Source organism: Aphelocoma coerulescens, chromosome 11 (genome assembly GCF_041296385.1).
Source record: "Aphelocoma coerulescens isolate FSJ_1873_10779 chromosome 11, UR_Acoe_1.0, whole genome shotgun sequence".
Classification (NCBI taxonomy): Eukaryota; Metazoa; Chordata; class Aves; order Passeriformes; family Corvidae; genus Aphelocoma; species Aphelocoma coerulescens.
Window position 1 is genome coordinate 11259672 of NC_091025.1, and position 18610 is coordinate 11278281.

Genomic DNA, 18610 nt, shown 5'->3' on the forward strand with positions numbered 1-18610 from the left:
TAAGGATACCATTGAATCATTCAAATCTAATGCCAGGTTAAAACAAGGTGGCACCAGACAAGCAGGAAACAACTTGGGTTCAGGAGAAATGTCTGTGCCCTGTGTGAAATACATGCAATAATAAGTGCTGGATACACAATTAATTGCTTTAATAAAGATGTGGAAAGTAATGCAAGGTTTTAAAAAGAAAGACTGAAAAGGTACTTACTTCACTGCCAACATGCTTATTTAAAATTAAGGTAACTTTCTGACCAGAACCTAAACCGTACACTCCTTTCTAACCGTAAGTACTGAGGGGTGGGAACGACAGCTGGTTTTGTTTGGAAGACAAGAGCACCAGAAGCAATTGATTCCCAGTAAAATCATACAAGAGTAAACCGTGGTCTTGGGCAGTAGGTGTGAGTGTTACATCCTTGGCTTGTTTGCAGGGTTTTTTTTAAGGTCTTAAGAATAATTTCAGTTTTAAAACTTGACTTTTGCTGCTAGAAGATACATGTTTAATCCTTACACAGCATTACTTTCACATACTGAGGCTGACATCACGGGTAGTCAAAGAATATGTTTAATAAAAAATAATTAAACTTCCATTTGCTCTATAGAACATCATAGAAAGTAATTCAATAAATTACAAATGACTTTTTAAGACGCTTGTTCAACTACAGAAAGCAAATTCGGACTACACAGAACACAACTGGCAAATATTGCAAATGTCCAAAAAAAACCTGGACTAAGACTTGGATCATGAAGCCTGAAACAAGGGATAGAAATACAAGGCAATAACAGCTAAGGTTTTTTTAGTAACTACCAACACACACTTTATCATCACCTTGGATATCCTTTTAATTTTAACTTCAGTATTAGTGTAATTCTACTGAGGTTTCCTTATAACCCTTAACTTTATACAACCGTATTTGCATATAGTTTAGCTGATAGTGGGACACTTTTCCCCCTCTGGATCAAACTGATGAAAAATAACCCAAATATAATTATGTTCAAGTCTACACCAGCCTTCTTTACTTGAAACTGTAATTGCCTTATTACATAGAAAGAATCACTAGAACAGTAACCAAACTTACTTGACCATAATAGGAAAATACTTTATTTCATAAATCTGATATAAATTAGGTTTTAGCCACAAGATTTAGGACTTGTTTTGTGGGGAAAGGGTGGGAAGTGATGGTATTGTTGACATACTCCATCAGCAAACGAAGTTAATAACTGCTTGTAAAACTTTGGCTATTTCATAGATGCATCCTAGTTAAATAAAAGTGCTATATTACAAAGGGCAAAATATTAAATATGAAATACTTTTTATTTTAATGATGAATTGCTACCCCCTTCTCTTGGCAGTTTTTGATTTTCACTATTGCTAAGACACTGCATGAAGGGCCAAAAATCAGAATACTATCTGGGAAAATACGTAACCAGCACAATCCAAATGGTACTTGTATAATTGTGTAATTACATCTAATACTGCTTCTAATCATGGGGCTAGTTATTTTGCACATAGAAACTTATATTTCATTGGTAAAGTTCTTGATAAAAAACAACACAGTTGTTTTACTGTACAAGCAAGCAACAGAACTATATCAAAATATACAGTTTTTGTTTTTTATTTTTAAATTTATCCCTTTGTAAAGCTTTTTCCATGACTTTCACTAGTACCTGTATCTATTTTCTCTTAACACTTGCCTATTCTTGGACCGCAAATGATGTAACCACGGCCAACTGAAGTCTCAGTCAGTTCAGAAGTTCTGTAAATGTGAATCTGGGCCTCGACCGTGTCAGAGTAATAGCAGCTTAAGAAGGAGGAATCATATCACACATCAAATCTTAGACAGATTTTATATAGTAAAGGGTTCTAAGGATTTGGACTTAAACAGATGCCTTATGCCCTGTTACTGTCGTTTCTAGGAATAATTTGTCTTCCTTACTATTCAAAGTGCTTTTTCGTTAGTGGGTAACTCAGCATAATATATGAAGTGATATCCCAATAATGATTTTGGATAATATTTAATCAGATTTAAATCTGCAGAGAAGTTTAAACTCAAAAGGAGTTCAAAACTATCTGTACTTTATTTACCATTATTAACTGGGAACTCCAGGAGGTTTTATGACATAAAACACAAATAGAAATCTACACAAACAAAGCAAACAAACAATTTTTACATGAATTATGCAGTGTTGAAAGGTCTTTTCAGTGGCACTTTATGACAGTTTGCCTCTTCTGAGTCTTGGGGAAACTACTCCTCATTTTGGGACTTCTTATTCTGCAGAGGGAGCCCAAAACTTTGCAAGGTGTAAACTAAATAGATCTACATGGTGCCAAGTAGCATGAGGTAAGACAGTTTTTGCTTTAATTTCCCCTTACTGCTGTCGAAGACAACAGTTGCAATAAGGGGGAAAGAAAACCCCAACAGTCTTATCTCAAATAACTCAGATTTTAACATGCTATACAGGATGTCTTTAAAAAACAAAACAAAACCTGAAAACAAGTAATAGAAACCAATGTAAACTTCCTAAACTAACTCAGCTGAGGTAACAGGTAGCCAGTTTAATTGGCTGATTGGGAAAAATTTATCTTCTTTTAAACACACTTGTACCTGAATTGGAAACAGCAGTGCATCACAACACTAGAGCATTTTCATGTAATTAAAGCAATGGATGGTGATGTAGATTCTACAGCTTTCATGACATTCATTAGCTGCCCAAATTATTGCTGAGTTTTGATCTGTAAATTATAAGTGTCAAGGAGGCTGTAAAACTATATTCAAATTAAATCAATAATATGCATAAAGTATTCTGTGTTCACTGCAAATATATTAAATATACAGCTCTTACTTGAGCATTATTTTCATAAAATTAACCCCCCAACAAAATTATAATGCCTTTTGTTGTAATTTTACACCATTGTGTATTTGATAGTACATACAAGTTCAGAAACTTATGAACTTCAAGAAATATTACATGCAAAACGTCTCTGAAAGCAGTTTGCACTTCTAAACAAATACTGAAATGTTCGGTCAGTAAATCATTGATGCACTCAACACTGGGTTATTTACAATGAAATAATTAAAGAATAAATTCAAAATCAGTTTATAATTTAAGTGCAGAGTCTGGGGTCAGTCTTCATCGCTCGAATCCGAATCCTCAGATGAAGACGATGTACTGTCAGATCCAGATGAAGCATCTGCTTTCTCTGAACCCTCATCTGTGCTGTTTTCATTGTGAGAGCTTGGCTCTGTTCCCCCTTTGTCATCCTGATCTCTAACCCTAGAATTTTCCTCCTTTTCCTCTGTGGGCTTGGCTGAGCCTGTGTCATTACTTTCACTGTTCTGTACATCAAAAATATTAGACTGAGACAAAGGTGGGATATGAAGATTAAGGCCTGGAGTGAGAAGCATCCCTGGGTAAAGTATGTTGGACAAAAGTAAAGGGTTAAGAGAGAGAGGATTGGCAGCTGCAGCGGCAGAGGATGTTGAAGGAGAACTTGAAACAGAGTTTTCACCACCAGTATCCGTATTTTGGTCTTCTGTCCTTTCTTTCTTTGTATCTGTCTCCTTTGAATCGCTTCCCTTTTTCTCCTCCGAAATGGATTCTGTCGACTTTGTCAGAAGTCCTCCCATGCCCAGCAGGTTTGGTAATCCAGCCATCCCTGACAGCAGCATGGGGAACATGGCAGCCATGTTCTTGGCCTCTCCTCCAGCAGCTAAGCCAGCTGGCATTCCCATCAATCCTGCTGTCACCTGCAGCGACTGCAGGTTCTGCAGGTTTTGCTGTAAGGCCTGAAGACTGGGCAGATCCACTCCTGGCAGCAATCCATTGGCCAGCAGGGGGTTGACGGACACGCTGGCAGCAGAGGCGGCCGCTGCAGCTGCTGTTGCCTTGGCGATCTCGCTTTTGGGGCGCCTCCCCCTCCGGCTCACTTCTTCCCGCACCACCGGGCCCGTGAGGATACGGTCAAACATTCCTTCTGGAAGGAAGCCCTGGGAGAGACACAGGGGCACTTTTAGTGTATTTTGAGAGCTTAAAGATGGCAAAAGAAAAGCAAATGGAGGACTCAAGTGTACAGAACAGTGTCAAAGGCCTGATCTCCAGACAAGTCCCTGGAATTTGTGATGATTTTGTGCTACCACATCCCAAATGTCTACAGGCCCATCTCCACTGTGAGGGCTACACACAGATCTTCTCACACCCTCTGCTAACTCATCCTTACTGGTTTCCTGACACATCAAGCCAAATATAGCTAATTATAGGAGCAAGCTCAATCTAAGTTCTAAACCAGCATTGCTTTGAAATATTATCACACCGCAATCACTTGACAGTTTAATTAGTTTTCAATTTAAAGTTAAATACGTGTGATTGCCCACAGACCAACAATCTCTGAGCCTTTTTTATTATTGCTAGTGTCTCTTTAATGTCCTCATATTTCATCTCATCCATAAACTGAAGAATAAACAATAAAGACTCAACTTGAATTTAAATTAAATTCGGAGTACTTCTATTTAGGATTTGTAGAGTATTACTTCAGCACTCTCAGTCCTCCTACCTAACAAAGAAAGAGTTGCAATGAACACCAATATTCCCTTTGAAATGCATGGTCTTGAAATTTCCTTTTTAAAACGGCAATCATAAGATCAATTATTATGCAACTCCATAGTACAATTGCCTTTTTTCCCCCCAGCAAATAACTCTAATTTATATTAGCTTAATACAACTACAGGAATTCAGAACAAGTTCTGTTCTTCCCTACTGCAGATAACTACTACTTTCTCAAAGTAATTCTGCTATTATTTACACCTATATTCAGAGGTGTACACTATACAGCATAACTTTTTGAAGTTCAAAATATGTCGTTATCTTCAAGACAAGACTAACTGATAGTATCCTCAGTATCCTAATTTCTCAAAGGTGCACACTAAAAGTAAAATAAATATTTAAGATTAAGCATTTTTTTTCTTCCTAACTGGAACTTTAGAGAAAATATTCTTACTCATAAATAATTCCTTGGCTAATATCTTTCCTAAAAGCCACCAGGGCTACATTTAAGACACAAAAAGTCACAGTATTACAGCATCTTCAACAAAATCTCTAATTTGGGGTTGCCAGTCACTGTTCCACCTTTCTCCTACTCCAGCTGTGCCAGCAAAGCATTTACTGAACTAAGCTGGCAAAAAGCTGACATTGACTCATGTTTGCTGTTACTGTAATACCAGAAATGAAAATCACACCTCTTGGCATGCATTTTTTTTCTGTTTGCCTTGTTTTCTTTCATATACATTTCATGTCATGGTTATCTTATTCTGCAAATACTCACAGACTGTTTTACAACTTCTCCCCACTCAGGAGCCACACCATACTCTGGATTTTCTTTCAAGAACCTGCACAAATCCTTCAGAGGGGGAGCAAATGCACCTCCAACCTGAGAAGCAGAAGATAAAAGTCAGCGAATATGTGACAACTGATAAGAAAAAAGCAACATTAATACCTGACACTGTTTCATTTTTACCATTTACATAATACAACACAAATAAAGCCTCACTTCAAATTATCACTGAGCATGATCCAGCTTTTGACTGACTCCTGGTGGTAAATGTGTACATGATCTGTTCTAAATCTACAAAATTCAAACTCATCTATTAAACTCAGTTTGAGACTTCGATATTTGACATTCCCACTGATGTTAATATTTAATGTTTATTTAGACATGCAATAAATGGAAGAGCAACCACATGAACAGAGAACAACAGTGGTGCAGTTATTACCAAGAAGGCTGTAAGTACAATCCTGTTAGACTTTTCCTTTATTCAATATATCAATCCTATTCTATCATCTCAGTCAACTTCTAGAAATACTTCTTTTAAGAGGCTCTGCCATCATGAAATAAGTTCTTGAGTTTTTTTCATGCAAAAAAGGCCAGGTTAAAATTGCTGAACAGCATATCCTAATGAAAGCACATAAGCAGGAAAGTAAGCTTTTAAATTAATGGGAGGTATTATTCAGATCCAGAAAGAAAAAAGGAAAAATTTTCCAGTTTCTGCTTAACTTTCTCTATAAACTGCAATTTAAACTCATATTTTCTAGGCTACTTTTGGTCCCTCACCCTCTGCTACTCACAGTGTTACAAAACTACAAAAGAAAATGAGACGAAACGAGTTTGGTGATGCAGAGAAGTTGAGGACAACTTATGTATGGAAAAACTGAGATTAATAAAGTATCCAAGTGCCAACTATGGAGTGGAAGTTTGAGGGGAAAAAAGCTATCATGAAAACATAGGTTTTCACAGTAAACAGAGATCAGATCCCTCACTCCTTGATCCTCAGCTTTGACAAGATCCCTCAGGGCAGAGCTTACTGAAGAGCAGCCACAGATCCCAGTTTCCAGAGACTCACAGACCCTTCTGGCTCCCCTTTAGAGCTGCTGTCTCAATACACTGAAGAGATTAAAGACTCGAATTCTGCCTCGCTCTCCTGTACAGACGGACAAAGCTCCTGACCTTAATATAGCAGCATACAAAAAAACCCCATCCTGCTTCCCTTGCAGCTGCTCTAACAAAAGGAAAAGCTGGCAGTGCAACAAGAGAAAGGGAAAACACTCCATACATGCACACAACAGCTCAAAGATTCCCACTGGACTGCTGCTCTGGTGCTACACTGACATTCAAAGACACCATCACACACATCTGGCCAGATCTGTTCAACAGACACCAGTAATGTTCTGCATCTTTCTCTTGAATATTGCCTTTAGCCTTCCCCAGAGCCTATTCAAATGCACTGTGCTGTTCCCAAACTTTGATCACCTGTACAAAAATTCAATTCAATGCCTGGTCTCACATCTTCCACTGCTGCGTTTTTATACAAGAATTCCCCTTCTCCTTTTGTTCTCCTATTCCCCGAACATTGCACCTAAAAATGTGACTGACAGCCAATATCTACTGGTGATCCATAAAGGGCAAATGCCAGATATTACTGAAAAAAGCAAAAAATTCCAGTACACAGGATTTCCTTAATTCCAATGGACAAGCTTCTCTGCTGGATATACTACCAATATTATTTTAATTATGTCAAAAATAGTAATGAGAAAATTACAAAACATTTCAAACTCCTGATGAAGTTGCCACTTTGATCACGTATTTTGAATACGTATTTTAGTGGCCCTGCCTCTGAGTCAATGACAAACATTGCACCATCCCGAGTGTTCAGTTCTACCTGAACATAAACCATGTTTCTATCTTACATATTTTCCCAGTTGCAAAACATGTACCAAAAGATTGTAACTGACCTTTTTGCTCTGTGCCAAAACTTTAAACCAAAAACCTTTCATTTGTATATTGGGAACATTTTAGCAAGCGTAGTATATCAAGTTCTTCATCTGGAGTAATTTTTCATTTGGGGAGTATCAGAATAATGAATACCTTTCTCGCATTTCTTCTATTTATGAGCTGGACACGTTCTTCACCAGTTAAACTGTTAACATCCAGTTTATTGGGGTTTCGACAGCGGTGTCTTTTTTGTTTGGGCCTCCCATCATGCAGCTGCATCCTCTGTTATAAAGGAATTAAAAAGCCAATTATCTTTCTGATATAACTACTTAAGAACAGTAAGATCTCTGTGCATTCTCTTGAGTCAGGCATTCCCTAGAAGTCAACTCCAACTTCAAAAATATTTTAATAACAATACCTATTTACTAATCACAATCATTTACTCAGCAGTAAACAGCACTACATCATTTCCCTGATGCCTTTGCCCATTGCTTTGTTTTACTAATTTCCCGTTTTTAACAGTACTTTAACTGTCCTGAACATTGCTGCTGTTTTGTATTATAACATCTTCATGGAGAAGTAAGGTTGTTATTCCAGATGTCACACACAAGATTTTCTTACATTCTGCTCAATATTAACAAATCTCAAATTTGGAAGTAACATAATGAGAAGATCATACCCACACAAACATCACTACCATAGCACTGTAATGTAGGTATGAGATACATTCCATAGGAAAGTCTTTAATCCTCTTCCACATCACTAAATATGCTGTTACACATTTTCAGCTCCAATCATCAGTACCATGGTAATATGAGTTTTCTTATCCTAGATAATTTTTTAAATCCTAAGTGAAACAATACAAAGATCAAATGCCTTGATTTAGTATTGGTTATCTTGGCAATTACACTTGTGAGACAAAAGGACGGCTTGCAGACCTCACATTGTAAAAAGAAATGGGTATTTTCCTTTTCCTAAGTGGAACAGAAGAACAAGGAAATAATTCCCTGTAACATAGAATACAAACCCAAATACATCATATGAGAAATATTTTACTATTTAGCTAGAGAGAGGTGAGAGAAATACTCACAGGAATACAAGCTCCTGAATCTTCAACATATCCAGGATGTTCTTTAAGCCACCTTTCTAAATCTTTTCTTTTGGGGGCATCATCACCTGCAAGCCTTGTTCCATCTTTTAGGTTAATAACAGGAACGGGACTCTCTGCATCAAGCATGCCTTGGGACTGCGTGTAAGTGAGTGCTGGGTTTATGCCTGCAGCAACCTGACAGGAGTTAATACCTGGATTAACCTGGAGAAATTAAAGACATCTGACTTTCTGCATTGAAAACAAACCATCACAATTATTTCATGTGTAAGTCAATGAAGGCCACAGTCCTGCAGATCACTAAGGGCACACTTAAGGACTTGGGCACTGCTCATGTCACAGAAATCCCTTCAAGCCACTGCCCAATCGGGTCCCATAACAGATGTACAAGAAAGCACGTCAGGAAGTGTTGCTATGTCAAGCCACAAATTTTTAATAATACATTGTTAAAATTCATCAGAATTAAAGCTACATTTTAAAAACCATTATCAATATTCTATATATCTAATATTTAATGACACTTCATGAAGTTCTCATCTGTGTAATCATAAACTATCAGCAAAATAATCCCAAACCCAAAAGTTGAACAGGGACAGGGACAGCTGGTTATGCTCAGTTAAGGCACTAATAATAATTTTGATCTTATTTTTTGGATACAAAATCAAGTTTACTTACATGGTTAGGCTGTTTATTTCTATTCATAAAGAGGACATCAACCCCCTCCACATTCTTCCTTCTTCCTCGTCTCTTTTTGACTACAGGCTGACTGTCAACTATGACTCCATTGGCACTGGCTGTTAAGTGACTGGAAGTACCTAAGAATAATGCAATAAAACTTGTGTCAGATGCTTGTTTATAAAGAGAAACATGTCGGAATAAAAAAATAAAATAAAATTACTTGAAATAGTGTGAGTGCATACAATTTCTAGATGTAATAGCTAAGACAAACTGCCCTCTGTTTTTTGATTATTTAAAGCATCATGAATATCAGGCTCTGAAAGCCACTTTACTATGAAAATTTCATTACTGCCCTTCCACCCCCTCCAAATTAATCTGTTCAGGGATGATAGCTGTTGAAAACTGTTGACATCACACACATAAGAGAGGCAGACATCCCCAAATAAATGTTTAGCAAGACTTTAATGGCATGTTGCAAAATTTAAGCAGAAGCGGGACTAAACTGAGAACCCATTTCTAATAATGTCAAGTATTTTAATCCAAGTGTTAACTCCTTACTTCAGGCTCATTTTTGTCAGACTATACCTACTGTTATTTTATTCTGAAACAAGCTGTAAGTTCTTGACTATAAATCAAAAAATTGATTCTAGATTATTGTCCTCCACTGTCTCTTTATAGGAGACACAAGAAAGATTATGAAGAGTCCAAATTGGCAGAGGCATAAATCTGGAACTCGTCATTTAACTTACAAATAGCCACATTAAGTTCTGAGTTAAACTGATTACTGTCAGTGCATAGTGATGCACTGTACTACAATTTTCTTGGAGGGGGGATGTTTACAGTGTATAATGGCATCATTCTAAAAAATGAACATTACAGTAATTGACACTGAGACAAAGTATCAGGTGCTCTGAACTGGAGAGTGTCTCCACACTAGATAGAATTTCTCCAGATTGCAGTTTAGAACAGCAACATTGCAAACATCTCTCTCCACTGCTGATCCATGGACATCAACAGAAGAACACTGAAAATTTAATACTAGATTACCCTTCTGCTCTCTGATACTTTATGTACCTGATTTGGGAAGTGATTTTGGGAAGTTGACAAGGCTGGTTTCTGAAGCATTCTGGAGTTCACGTAGCCGAGCCAGATATTGCTGCTGACCCAATGCACCCTCCTCGCTTTCAAATGGCCTTTTCTGAGACAGTCCCTGCTTCTGAAAAGTCAATTTCAAACCACCTTCCTGTTAAATAAATGCCAGGGTTAGAAGAGCTTCTGCTGAAGCAGAAATAACTACTTCATAATCAGGGTTTTCACATACAGTTACTCCAAAAGAATTGAGAAAGAATGAAAACACTTCGTTAGACCTTATACAATCTCGCTCTTCCAGGTAAAACCAACATTTGAACAGAAATTTCATTTGAACTGAAAAATCCAGACACTGGTAAGCTGTTTACCTCCTGAATCCAGTCCTAGACCCAACTACAAGAGCAAATAGTCATATATTTTTATGTGCTACGAACAGATCTCAAACTACACATAAACAAAATATTTGAAGCTTCTAGCCTGTATTTAAACCAGGAAATTTTCCTGTAATCCTCTAAAAGACCATGAAATAATAAAGCGCTTGCTGGAATGTTTAAAAAAAGCTTAACAGCAGAAATACCTTTTTATACTAACCATTTGATTTGTTAGAAACAGCATAAAACAAGCTGTCTGAGGAAGCATCAGCATGGCAAAAATTCAGTTCAGAGAGAAAAATAATGATTCCTTCCAGTGGCTTAAGCAAATCAAAAAAAAAAAAAAAAAAGAAAAAGAAAAAAAGGACACAAAAAACCCCCTCCCCAAAAAACCAAACCCAAACCCCAAACACTCAGTGCCCAGAAGCAGCAGACCCAAATACCCACAAACAAGTGTGTGAAGGAAGTGAGAGTGAGAGCAGGCAGCCACTTGCAGGTAAAGCATGCCGCACACCGCAATCGCAACCAGGTCCTAGGGCAATAAAAATAAACATACGTCATTGATTTTCACTGTAAACTCCTTTTCTCGTACATGCTTCTTCACCTTTGACAGCTGGGGTGATTGGTCATATTCTTCTTTTACAGCTGCAAGAGGGGGTGTGGGTGCACTGGGCTCACTGTACTCTGCAGCTGCCCCTGAGCTATCCAGCAGTTTGGTGGTGTAGAACGATGCCACTGTAGTGCTGTCGTAGCTCCTGCGGGCTGAAGGCCATTTACCTTTCAACACTGTCTGACAAATACTGTCAAGTCGGTTAATCATAACTCGATCCTAAAACACAGAAAAAATCATTTTGTAAGACCAATGCTTACCAACATTGTTACATTTATGTATTAGCTCTTAATTCTACAGAGAAATGACATTATTTTTATCACTGGACTTGGACTTGAAGATTTTTAAGTTCTGGGATTTGTACTGATTTCCTGTAAGTCTGTGAAAGCTACCTCTGTACTTAACTTCACTACGTACCTGTAAACAAATGTGCAATCTCTCTCATGTGGTCTGCCAAATGCTTGAAATATACTGTCTCCCTGATTTTTAAAGGAAAGATATGGTAACTACCAAAGTAGTATTTGTATGTGTGGCTTTGGCTCGCTGCTAGCAGGATTTGAACCTGTGAGCCACCACCATAACATACAGCAAATAGCATTTATAAAACTAAATCTACGGTCTTTTTATTCATGTCTCCTTTTAGCTTCCAAAACCACATTATTCCTCATTCCCCTTCTTTAGACACCAAACACAGATAACACTTCACACACCTCCATAATACACAGTTCTCAAGTCCCAATAAACTCAGCTAGGTACATTAAGACTCCAGAAACTACTGGATTTTCTGATCATTTCACAGTTATTTGTCAAATAAAACTTACGACTGCTAAAATTACAAGTTCTGTAAGCAAACACTTATTTCTGAATTCAAGACTCTCCTCTATATTTGATATAGGTCAACTTTTTACACTTTGAATGTAATTTTTCACAAAGTGCCAAGGACCTGTGACATAAAAGTTATGCTCCCCTTCAAAAATTATGAAAAGTACTATTTGGATTTAATGCATGTTTCAGAAGCCAACATAAAAACAACTAAAAGGTCCCAAAATTCAAATCCTACAGCTATTTCCCCTGCTTCACGGTTTTAATATATTTAACAGAATACTAATGTCAGAGCCCACCTTCAACTACTACTTTGGTTTTCAAAGTTGCATTATAAACTTGCCTTTGGCCAGTAGGACGCAGCCAACATGTATCCACCTTGTAGGAGATAGCCGGAATTTGGTGTCCCATTGTTCATCTGGAAACTGTCTTGTGTCTCATCTTGTGTGGTGCTCAGAGAGGCCACACTCTCTTCATCATAGGCTTTTATATGTGGAGTTCCTTCTGCTAAATAAAGCCATCAAAATCATTATGTTGTAAGGGAGTTAAATGCTCATTGTAAGAGATTCAGAAGAACAAAACACACAACAATGTTCAGAGAAAGTCCAAACACAAAGTTAAACTGAAGAACTAATCTCTTAGGTTTTTCAGGCTGATCCTTTTCTAGGGATATAACTTCCACACATATTCCTGTTAGTATTTCGAAGCTTAAGATGTTGAACATTTAGCTATTTGGAAACAGACATGCTTCAGAGTAATCTAACAGACAGTCTTCACTTAATGTATTTCTTTTGCAAGCCTACATTCACTAAGTTTAGAACTAAACTGAAATCAAAGGTGTCTATCACCAGCACATGGCAAATCTATTGGGGTAGTACTTTAAAGGACAGCCCATTTCATTTACTGCATGTTCCATGTCTTGAACATGTGTGCCTGCATAATTCAATTGCTCAATTTTTAATCACTGAGGATTTTTTCCTATTATCTTTCCAGTGTGATCTCTGACTTTCCTGTATTTCTCTCATCATTAGTATTTCACTTTTGCCTCCATCCAGACAACAACAGAAGTTTCACTATGACATGGGGAAATAGTCTGAAACAACAACAAAAAAGTATTGCCTGAAAAGGTAACTACTACATCAGCACAAGGAGTAAGAGGGTCAGCTCCACAAAAATCAAATTTCTCTTTAACAATGGCTCTGTACTGAGTCATCTGATAGAAACCAGCACTCCCTTCAGAGATGTTCCAAATGTGGAAAGTAAAGGGTCATCGTCATTGTACAACCAGTGAAATAAAACCTGGGCTTAAAATTAAAATACAAATGAAGTTAAGTGAACTTTCCACCATTTACCAATCTCTTCAACACAGACAGCAAAATTGCCAAAAAAAACCCCAAAACAAAAAGGCCAACTGACTTATGGGATTCTGCAGTCCAAGGAAGGCAGGATTACTTGCCTAAACAGACTGGGCTGGCACAGAACAAACCTAGTATCTCGACATGTAATATGCTTATGGTATCCACAATTTCTATCTGAATATTTAATGTTATATAAGCATTCCTTTGCTCTCATTGTTTTACTATTTGCATACAACTGCTTCCTCTGAAAATGTCCTTTTCCTGCTACACACAGCAGCATACTAGTAATTTTCTTTAAGTGGCATTTTACTTGCCCAGTAATCATTTCCCCAGTAAATTAACCCCATGGTTTCCATTTGTCATTTCCATGGACAAGAAGATCCATCTGATTAACACAATGCCTTTTTCCCTAAGGTATTGGGAAAAAAAAGTCTTCTTTACTTATACTTTAATCCCACTGGCTACCTTCATTTTCCTCCCTTCTCTATTACCATTTGTATCACACATTAGAGAAATCTTTCCACATTCTGAATTTCAATGGGGGATGTAGAGGACACTTCACAGCAGCAAAGAAAGGAGTGTATTAAATAATGAATGGTTAGGTTATTAAAAACTTTAAATCACTTTATCAGATTTTTGCTTCTAGTTCGAAGCTTTCACTGTGTCTCTGTGTTACGTGGTCTTACGTGCTGCAGTCATCTCAGTCTTGCCTAAGCAGGTTTTTTTTAAAAGTTAAGTTTTTGGAAAGTGTTTAAGTGTTTGAAAATTTTCAGTGCAAGAACATTGTTTGGGCACCTCCAGTTCACAAGAGAAAGCAGCTGACAGTTCACTGAGTTTGGACAGAAGGAAGCTTGCAGGTTTCATGAAAGAACAATGAGGAAGCTACAAAGACGTGAGCAAGAGTGAAAAAAACAAACAGGGAAACCTAAAGAGTCTGTTTAGAACAAAAAAGAAACCACAGTAGGGAATACACACACACACATAATATATTTCCAGAAAACACTGTCCATTCCACTCTGCCACACTCGAACCACATGCACAGCAACCTTGCTTAGGGAGCCAGTCAAAACATCCTAAGTACCTCACCCAAGGCACTGATATGAAGCAAACAAAAAGCAGTATTCCTGAAATTCTTCCAACTCATTTGGAAGAATCAAGCAAATATGTTTATTTACTCTTACTTAATGTTTAATAAAGTTTACTTCTGTGGGATTTAATAGCCTTTTTTAGACATTTTTCCATTAAGAATAAACTTGCTCAGTTAAGAGTTATACTGCAGAAGTAAGACTACACACATACCACGTTTTTGTGCCTCCTCTTCATCACTATCACTCTCTTCAGACGATGATGATGACGACGACGATGATGATGAGGACGATGAGGAGGAGGATGAAGATGCTGAAGAACAAGATGAAGATGATGAAGAGCTAGAACCAGATCGAGAGTGCGAACAAGATGAGGAAGACGAAGAGGATGAAGATGATGACCTGGAAGAACAGGATGATCTATCTGAGTCAGAGTCTGAGTCAGAGCTAGAGTCAGACCCCCTTTTGCTGACTCTCTGTTTTTTGGAAGCTGGGTTTGGAGTTAGAGGCTCTGTCCTTGCTGCCACCATGCGCCTGTCTGTCTCAGCCTTCATGCTAGGTCTGTGGTCTGTAATTTGTATCGGGGTGCCATTTTTGGGACTCAGAGGTTCAGATTTCAGTATTGTCTGTGTCTCCTCTGTAGACATAGATTCATCTTCAGAAGACTGAGGGTCCTCTTTCAGATTTTCATTTTTAGCTTTTGTGTCCTCAAAAGCATTCACTTTAGCATCTGACAGTCTTGACTGAGGTGTAAGAGGAGAAGCAGATAATGCCATCTGGTACTGGTGCAAGAGTGGAGTAGAAGTCCTCGAGAGAGCCACTTTGTTTTGATTATAGTTCCTCTGGGCAGACATAAAAGACAGTTCAGGATCACGAAGAATATGATAATCTGTCCTGCTAACTCCATGTTTAGCAGCTCCAATAAGTAAATCCCGGTCATGAGTCCCACATTCCCACCAGACAGGTAGGTCTGGGTTTGGCTGGCACAGCTTTAGTCGCTCAAACAACTGTGGGTGTCTGAGAGCCTGTTCTCGCACTTTCCGCAGGAGCTCGATGCGGTACAAAGTCCGGGAAGCACGCTCCTCTGTGATGGGCTGGATAAAAATGTTTGGGTCCACAAGTTCTGTACAAGAACAAAACAAATGAGAATCTGCTAAAAACACCAAATCAGTACTTTAAGCAGACGACTCTGATCAGTTAATATGTCTCACCATTATAAGCTTTCAATTTTACTCTCAACAATTTCCTTAATTCCTCCTCCCAATTTTTATTTTCCAACACATGAAAGAAAAACCTTTTCAAGGCAAGCACTGACAACACAAATTTAGAAAGTAAAAACATGCACACCCACCTTCTTTTGAGGGGAGACGACAGACCCTCCTGCACATTGACATAAATGCATACAGGTACTTCTCCAAGCTCTCGTCAGTTTTCTTGTGCAGCCGAGCCATTGCTCGAAACTTGGTCCAGTCAAATCGTCCCCTTTCAGGGTCAAACACCACTCCAAATGTGGACACGACTCTGTAAAAGTCAGCTTCTTCTCTTCTTGTCCATCTTGACCAGCAAGAAAAAGATGTGAAATTCTGTCATTTTCTTCACTGTTTCACACATTATTACGTCTTTACCATTTTTTACCTAAGGGCAGATTGAAAAAGCGTATTTGCATGCTGCACATACCTTTGCTGTCTTTCAATCTTAGCAGCCATCTTTGGATTTAGTGCAGCTTCTTCATATGGAGGCTGCATCATACTGGTTTGTACTGGGAATGTTGGCTGGATCTGCTGGGCCTGCCTGTTTTTACTCGTCCGTTGATAAGCTGTTATCAGGCGGCGCAGACGCGTTGTTAAGGCAGACTGAGTGGGCCAATAGATTTTGTCGCCTTCCATCATTTGTCCATCTATGTGAAGACCAAGTCATGAGAAAAATAAAGAAGTTGATCATTGCTAGTGTCTATGGCTCTACACTAGGCAATCTAACGACATTTTAGCTAAGAATCACAAGAATAAAACAATTCAAAACACAAAAGCAACTGGCTCAGATTTGAAGTTTTATGGATTTACCTCCATCTGCTATTACTAGATCACCTGGGGATGAAACATCATCCTGTAAAAAAAACAAAAGTGAACCACAATTTAAAATACAGCCCTCTCCAGAGATTTAGGTTACACTTACCTCTTACAACAATTTATGAATATGACAAAAAACAAGAGTAACAAATAGTTCAGATAAATGGCTAACAAGGTATACAACAGAACCATGCAACAATTCCCTACCATTCCCACCCACCCAGACAACTTCAGAAACACACGGAGCAAGCTTTATCAACTCAGAGAAATACAGAAAAAAATGCAGTAATTTACTCAACAAAAAGGTGAAAGTATTACCAAGTGTCTAAGTGAATGAGTGTTAAAAGGAGCTATTGGTGCCTACTATACCTCTATGTCATCTTTAAACATTGCTGGTGCTGGTTTATATTCTGGATCTTCTACATCCCTGTTAAAATTTCAACACAAAAGAAGCCATCTTAGTAATATTTTACACTACTAATTGAAAAGTTCTTACACTCTTTTCAATTAAGAAAAACTGATCTAAATTTAGTAAGATACTGTATTTAACTTTCATTTTAATGAAGAAAATATTTCATGGCAGCTTTGGCTTGAATCCTGCTCGCCCTACTTTGCTGTCTCATTCAAAAGTATTCTTTATGACCACAACTAATAACTTCACTGATGACGCAATGAATAAAAGCAGTTTTCTCTTTCAACAGTTATCAGCAATTCTCAGATTGATCTACTGGGGTCACTGGTCAGCTACACAAGCCTAAGACACCAAAAGCTGACCTGAAATCAAGTTAAACAGCTCTGTAGCACTCCACCTCTGAAGGCTTTTGCACTTCAGTGTCGAAGTAGTATTAATAAATTAACACAAGGTAGAATCCTTGTTAGTAATAAGTTGCTGCATTTTTCCCCTAACTGTGAAATCCCAAACTTCGATGCTTCCGCTATACCATTCCTGTTTTCCACTCTATGGCAGTAAAATCAAAGTAGTATTCCTCACAACAATGACATCAAACTCATGTAAAACCAGTTAGGAAGAGAATAAGGTACAGCATGTAAATTCAAATTTGCTTGCTTTGAGGCCCCAAAACATTCCCTTCCATACCCATCCATATAATCATTTGCTCTCTGTTCAGCAGCAACTGCTTTCTCATCTGGTTTTCCAACCCTTTCCAAGAAGCAAAGAGCTGGGTCTGCTCTGATAGTGTTGTATTTTTCATAACCTATGAAGGAAAAAACAGTGGCAAAAATTCAACGTCCAGGGTAAACGATATTAAAAAAAATAGTGTAGGGTGTTTTTATATTGGGGGGTGGGGAGCACATACAGAGTCACCCTCATTACTCACCATGTTTAAAAACTCCAATTAGAAGAGATTTATCTGCATCTGCATCCCACCACTCAGCAGGAACTTCAGAGTGATCTGGCTCAGGAACCCAAACATCAATTTCACTGAAGAGAATCACCAAGAGCATACCAACATCAATAGAATTCCAAGGAAGAATTAATTTTTTATATTCTCTTAGTACATTTCTACTTTATGTAGGACTTTAAACTTCTCTCTTCGAGCACACAAATACAGTAAATCCCTAAAACCAGCAATACAAAATGCCCAGACAGCTTGGTATTTTGTATTTGAGAAACCAGTAACAGGGAAAGAATACAAAAGCAAAACCAGTATACAACATTCTTCCTCTCTGTGAACTTCACCAACTCCCAGCAATCTGTGCTTACACAACTTTGCAAACCAAGGATTATCTGTGCTAGTGTTTAACAGCATGAGAGGGACTGTTCTTTCACTAATGTTTGTGAATCAAACTACATTTTTCTATCTGCCACAAGCTCCTGTAGCAGTGAGTTCAAGAATTTCCAAACAGGAATATTTGCATTAAAAAAAAAAAAAAAGAAATAAAAAATAAAGACATTAACAGAATACACAGAACATAATCAAAAGCACGGGAAACCCTGCCAATTAGCATGTCAAGTACATAATTCTATCTTTCACTCACTTTTTCAGTCTATTTGACTCATGTTATTTTAGTTGATATAGCTACACTCAAAAAGGAATCAGGACTTCCTCATGTCAAGCTGATGAAGTGTTTAGTAAACAAAGAGAAAACAGAAATACATTCCTCACAGCCTAAGGATAAATACATTTAGTTTTAACATTTCT

The 18610-nt window shown here is 37.8% G+C and overlaps 1 protein-coding gene across 8 annotated transcripts in view; it reads right to left on the reverse strand.

Annotated features, from left to right (window-relative positions):
* Nucleotides 1-544: 544 nt before the first annotated feature.
* CHD9 (chromodomain helicase DNA binding protein 9) overlaps nt 545-18610 on the reverse strand; it is an 87219-nt gene continuing 69153 nt past the window's right edge. For 4 of the 8 annotated variants that reach the window (XM_069027055.1, XM_069027056.1, XM_069027062.1 and 1 more), the window contains 15 exons: nt 17786-17889; nt 17545-17662; nt 16818-16875; nt 16443-16485; nt 16060-16279; nt 15734-15936; nt 14597-15505; nt 12283-12446; nt 11064-11336; nt 10122-10290; nt 9045-9184; nt 8352-8573; nt 7415-7543; nt 5318-5422; nt 545-3986 (listed from right to left, as the gene is read on the reverse strand). In XM_069027055.1, coding sequence (XP_068883156.1) covers nt 3123-3986; nt 5318-5422; nt 7415-7543; nt 8352-8573; nt 9045-9184; nt 10122-10290; nt 11064-11336; nt 12283-12446; nt 14597-15505; nt 15734-15936; nt 16060-16279; nt 16443-16485; nt 16818-16875; nt 17545-17662; nt 17786-17889 — 3721 coding nt within the window. In that variant the 3' untranslated portion in view covers nt 545-3122. The remainder of the gene's footprint in view (nt 3987-5317; nt 5423-7414; nt 7544-8351; nt 8574-9044; nt 9185-10121; nt 10291-11063; nt 11337-12282; nt 12447-14596; nt 15506-15733; nt 15937-16059; nt 16280-16442; nt 16486-16817; nt 16876-17544; nt 17663-17785; nt 17890-18610) is intronic. The other 4 variants (XM_069027061.1, XM_069027057.1, XM_069027059.1 and 1 more) reach the window with 4 other exon arrangements.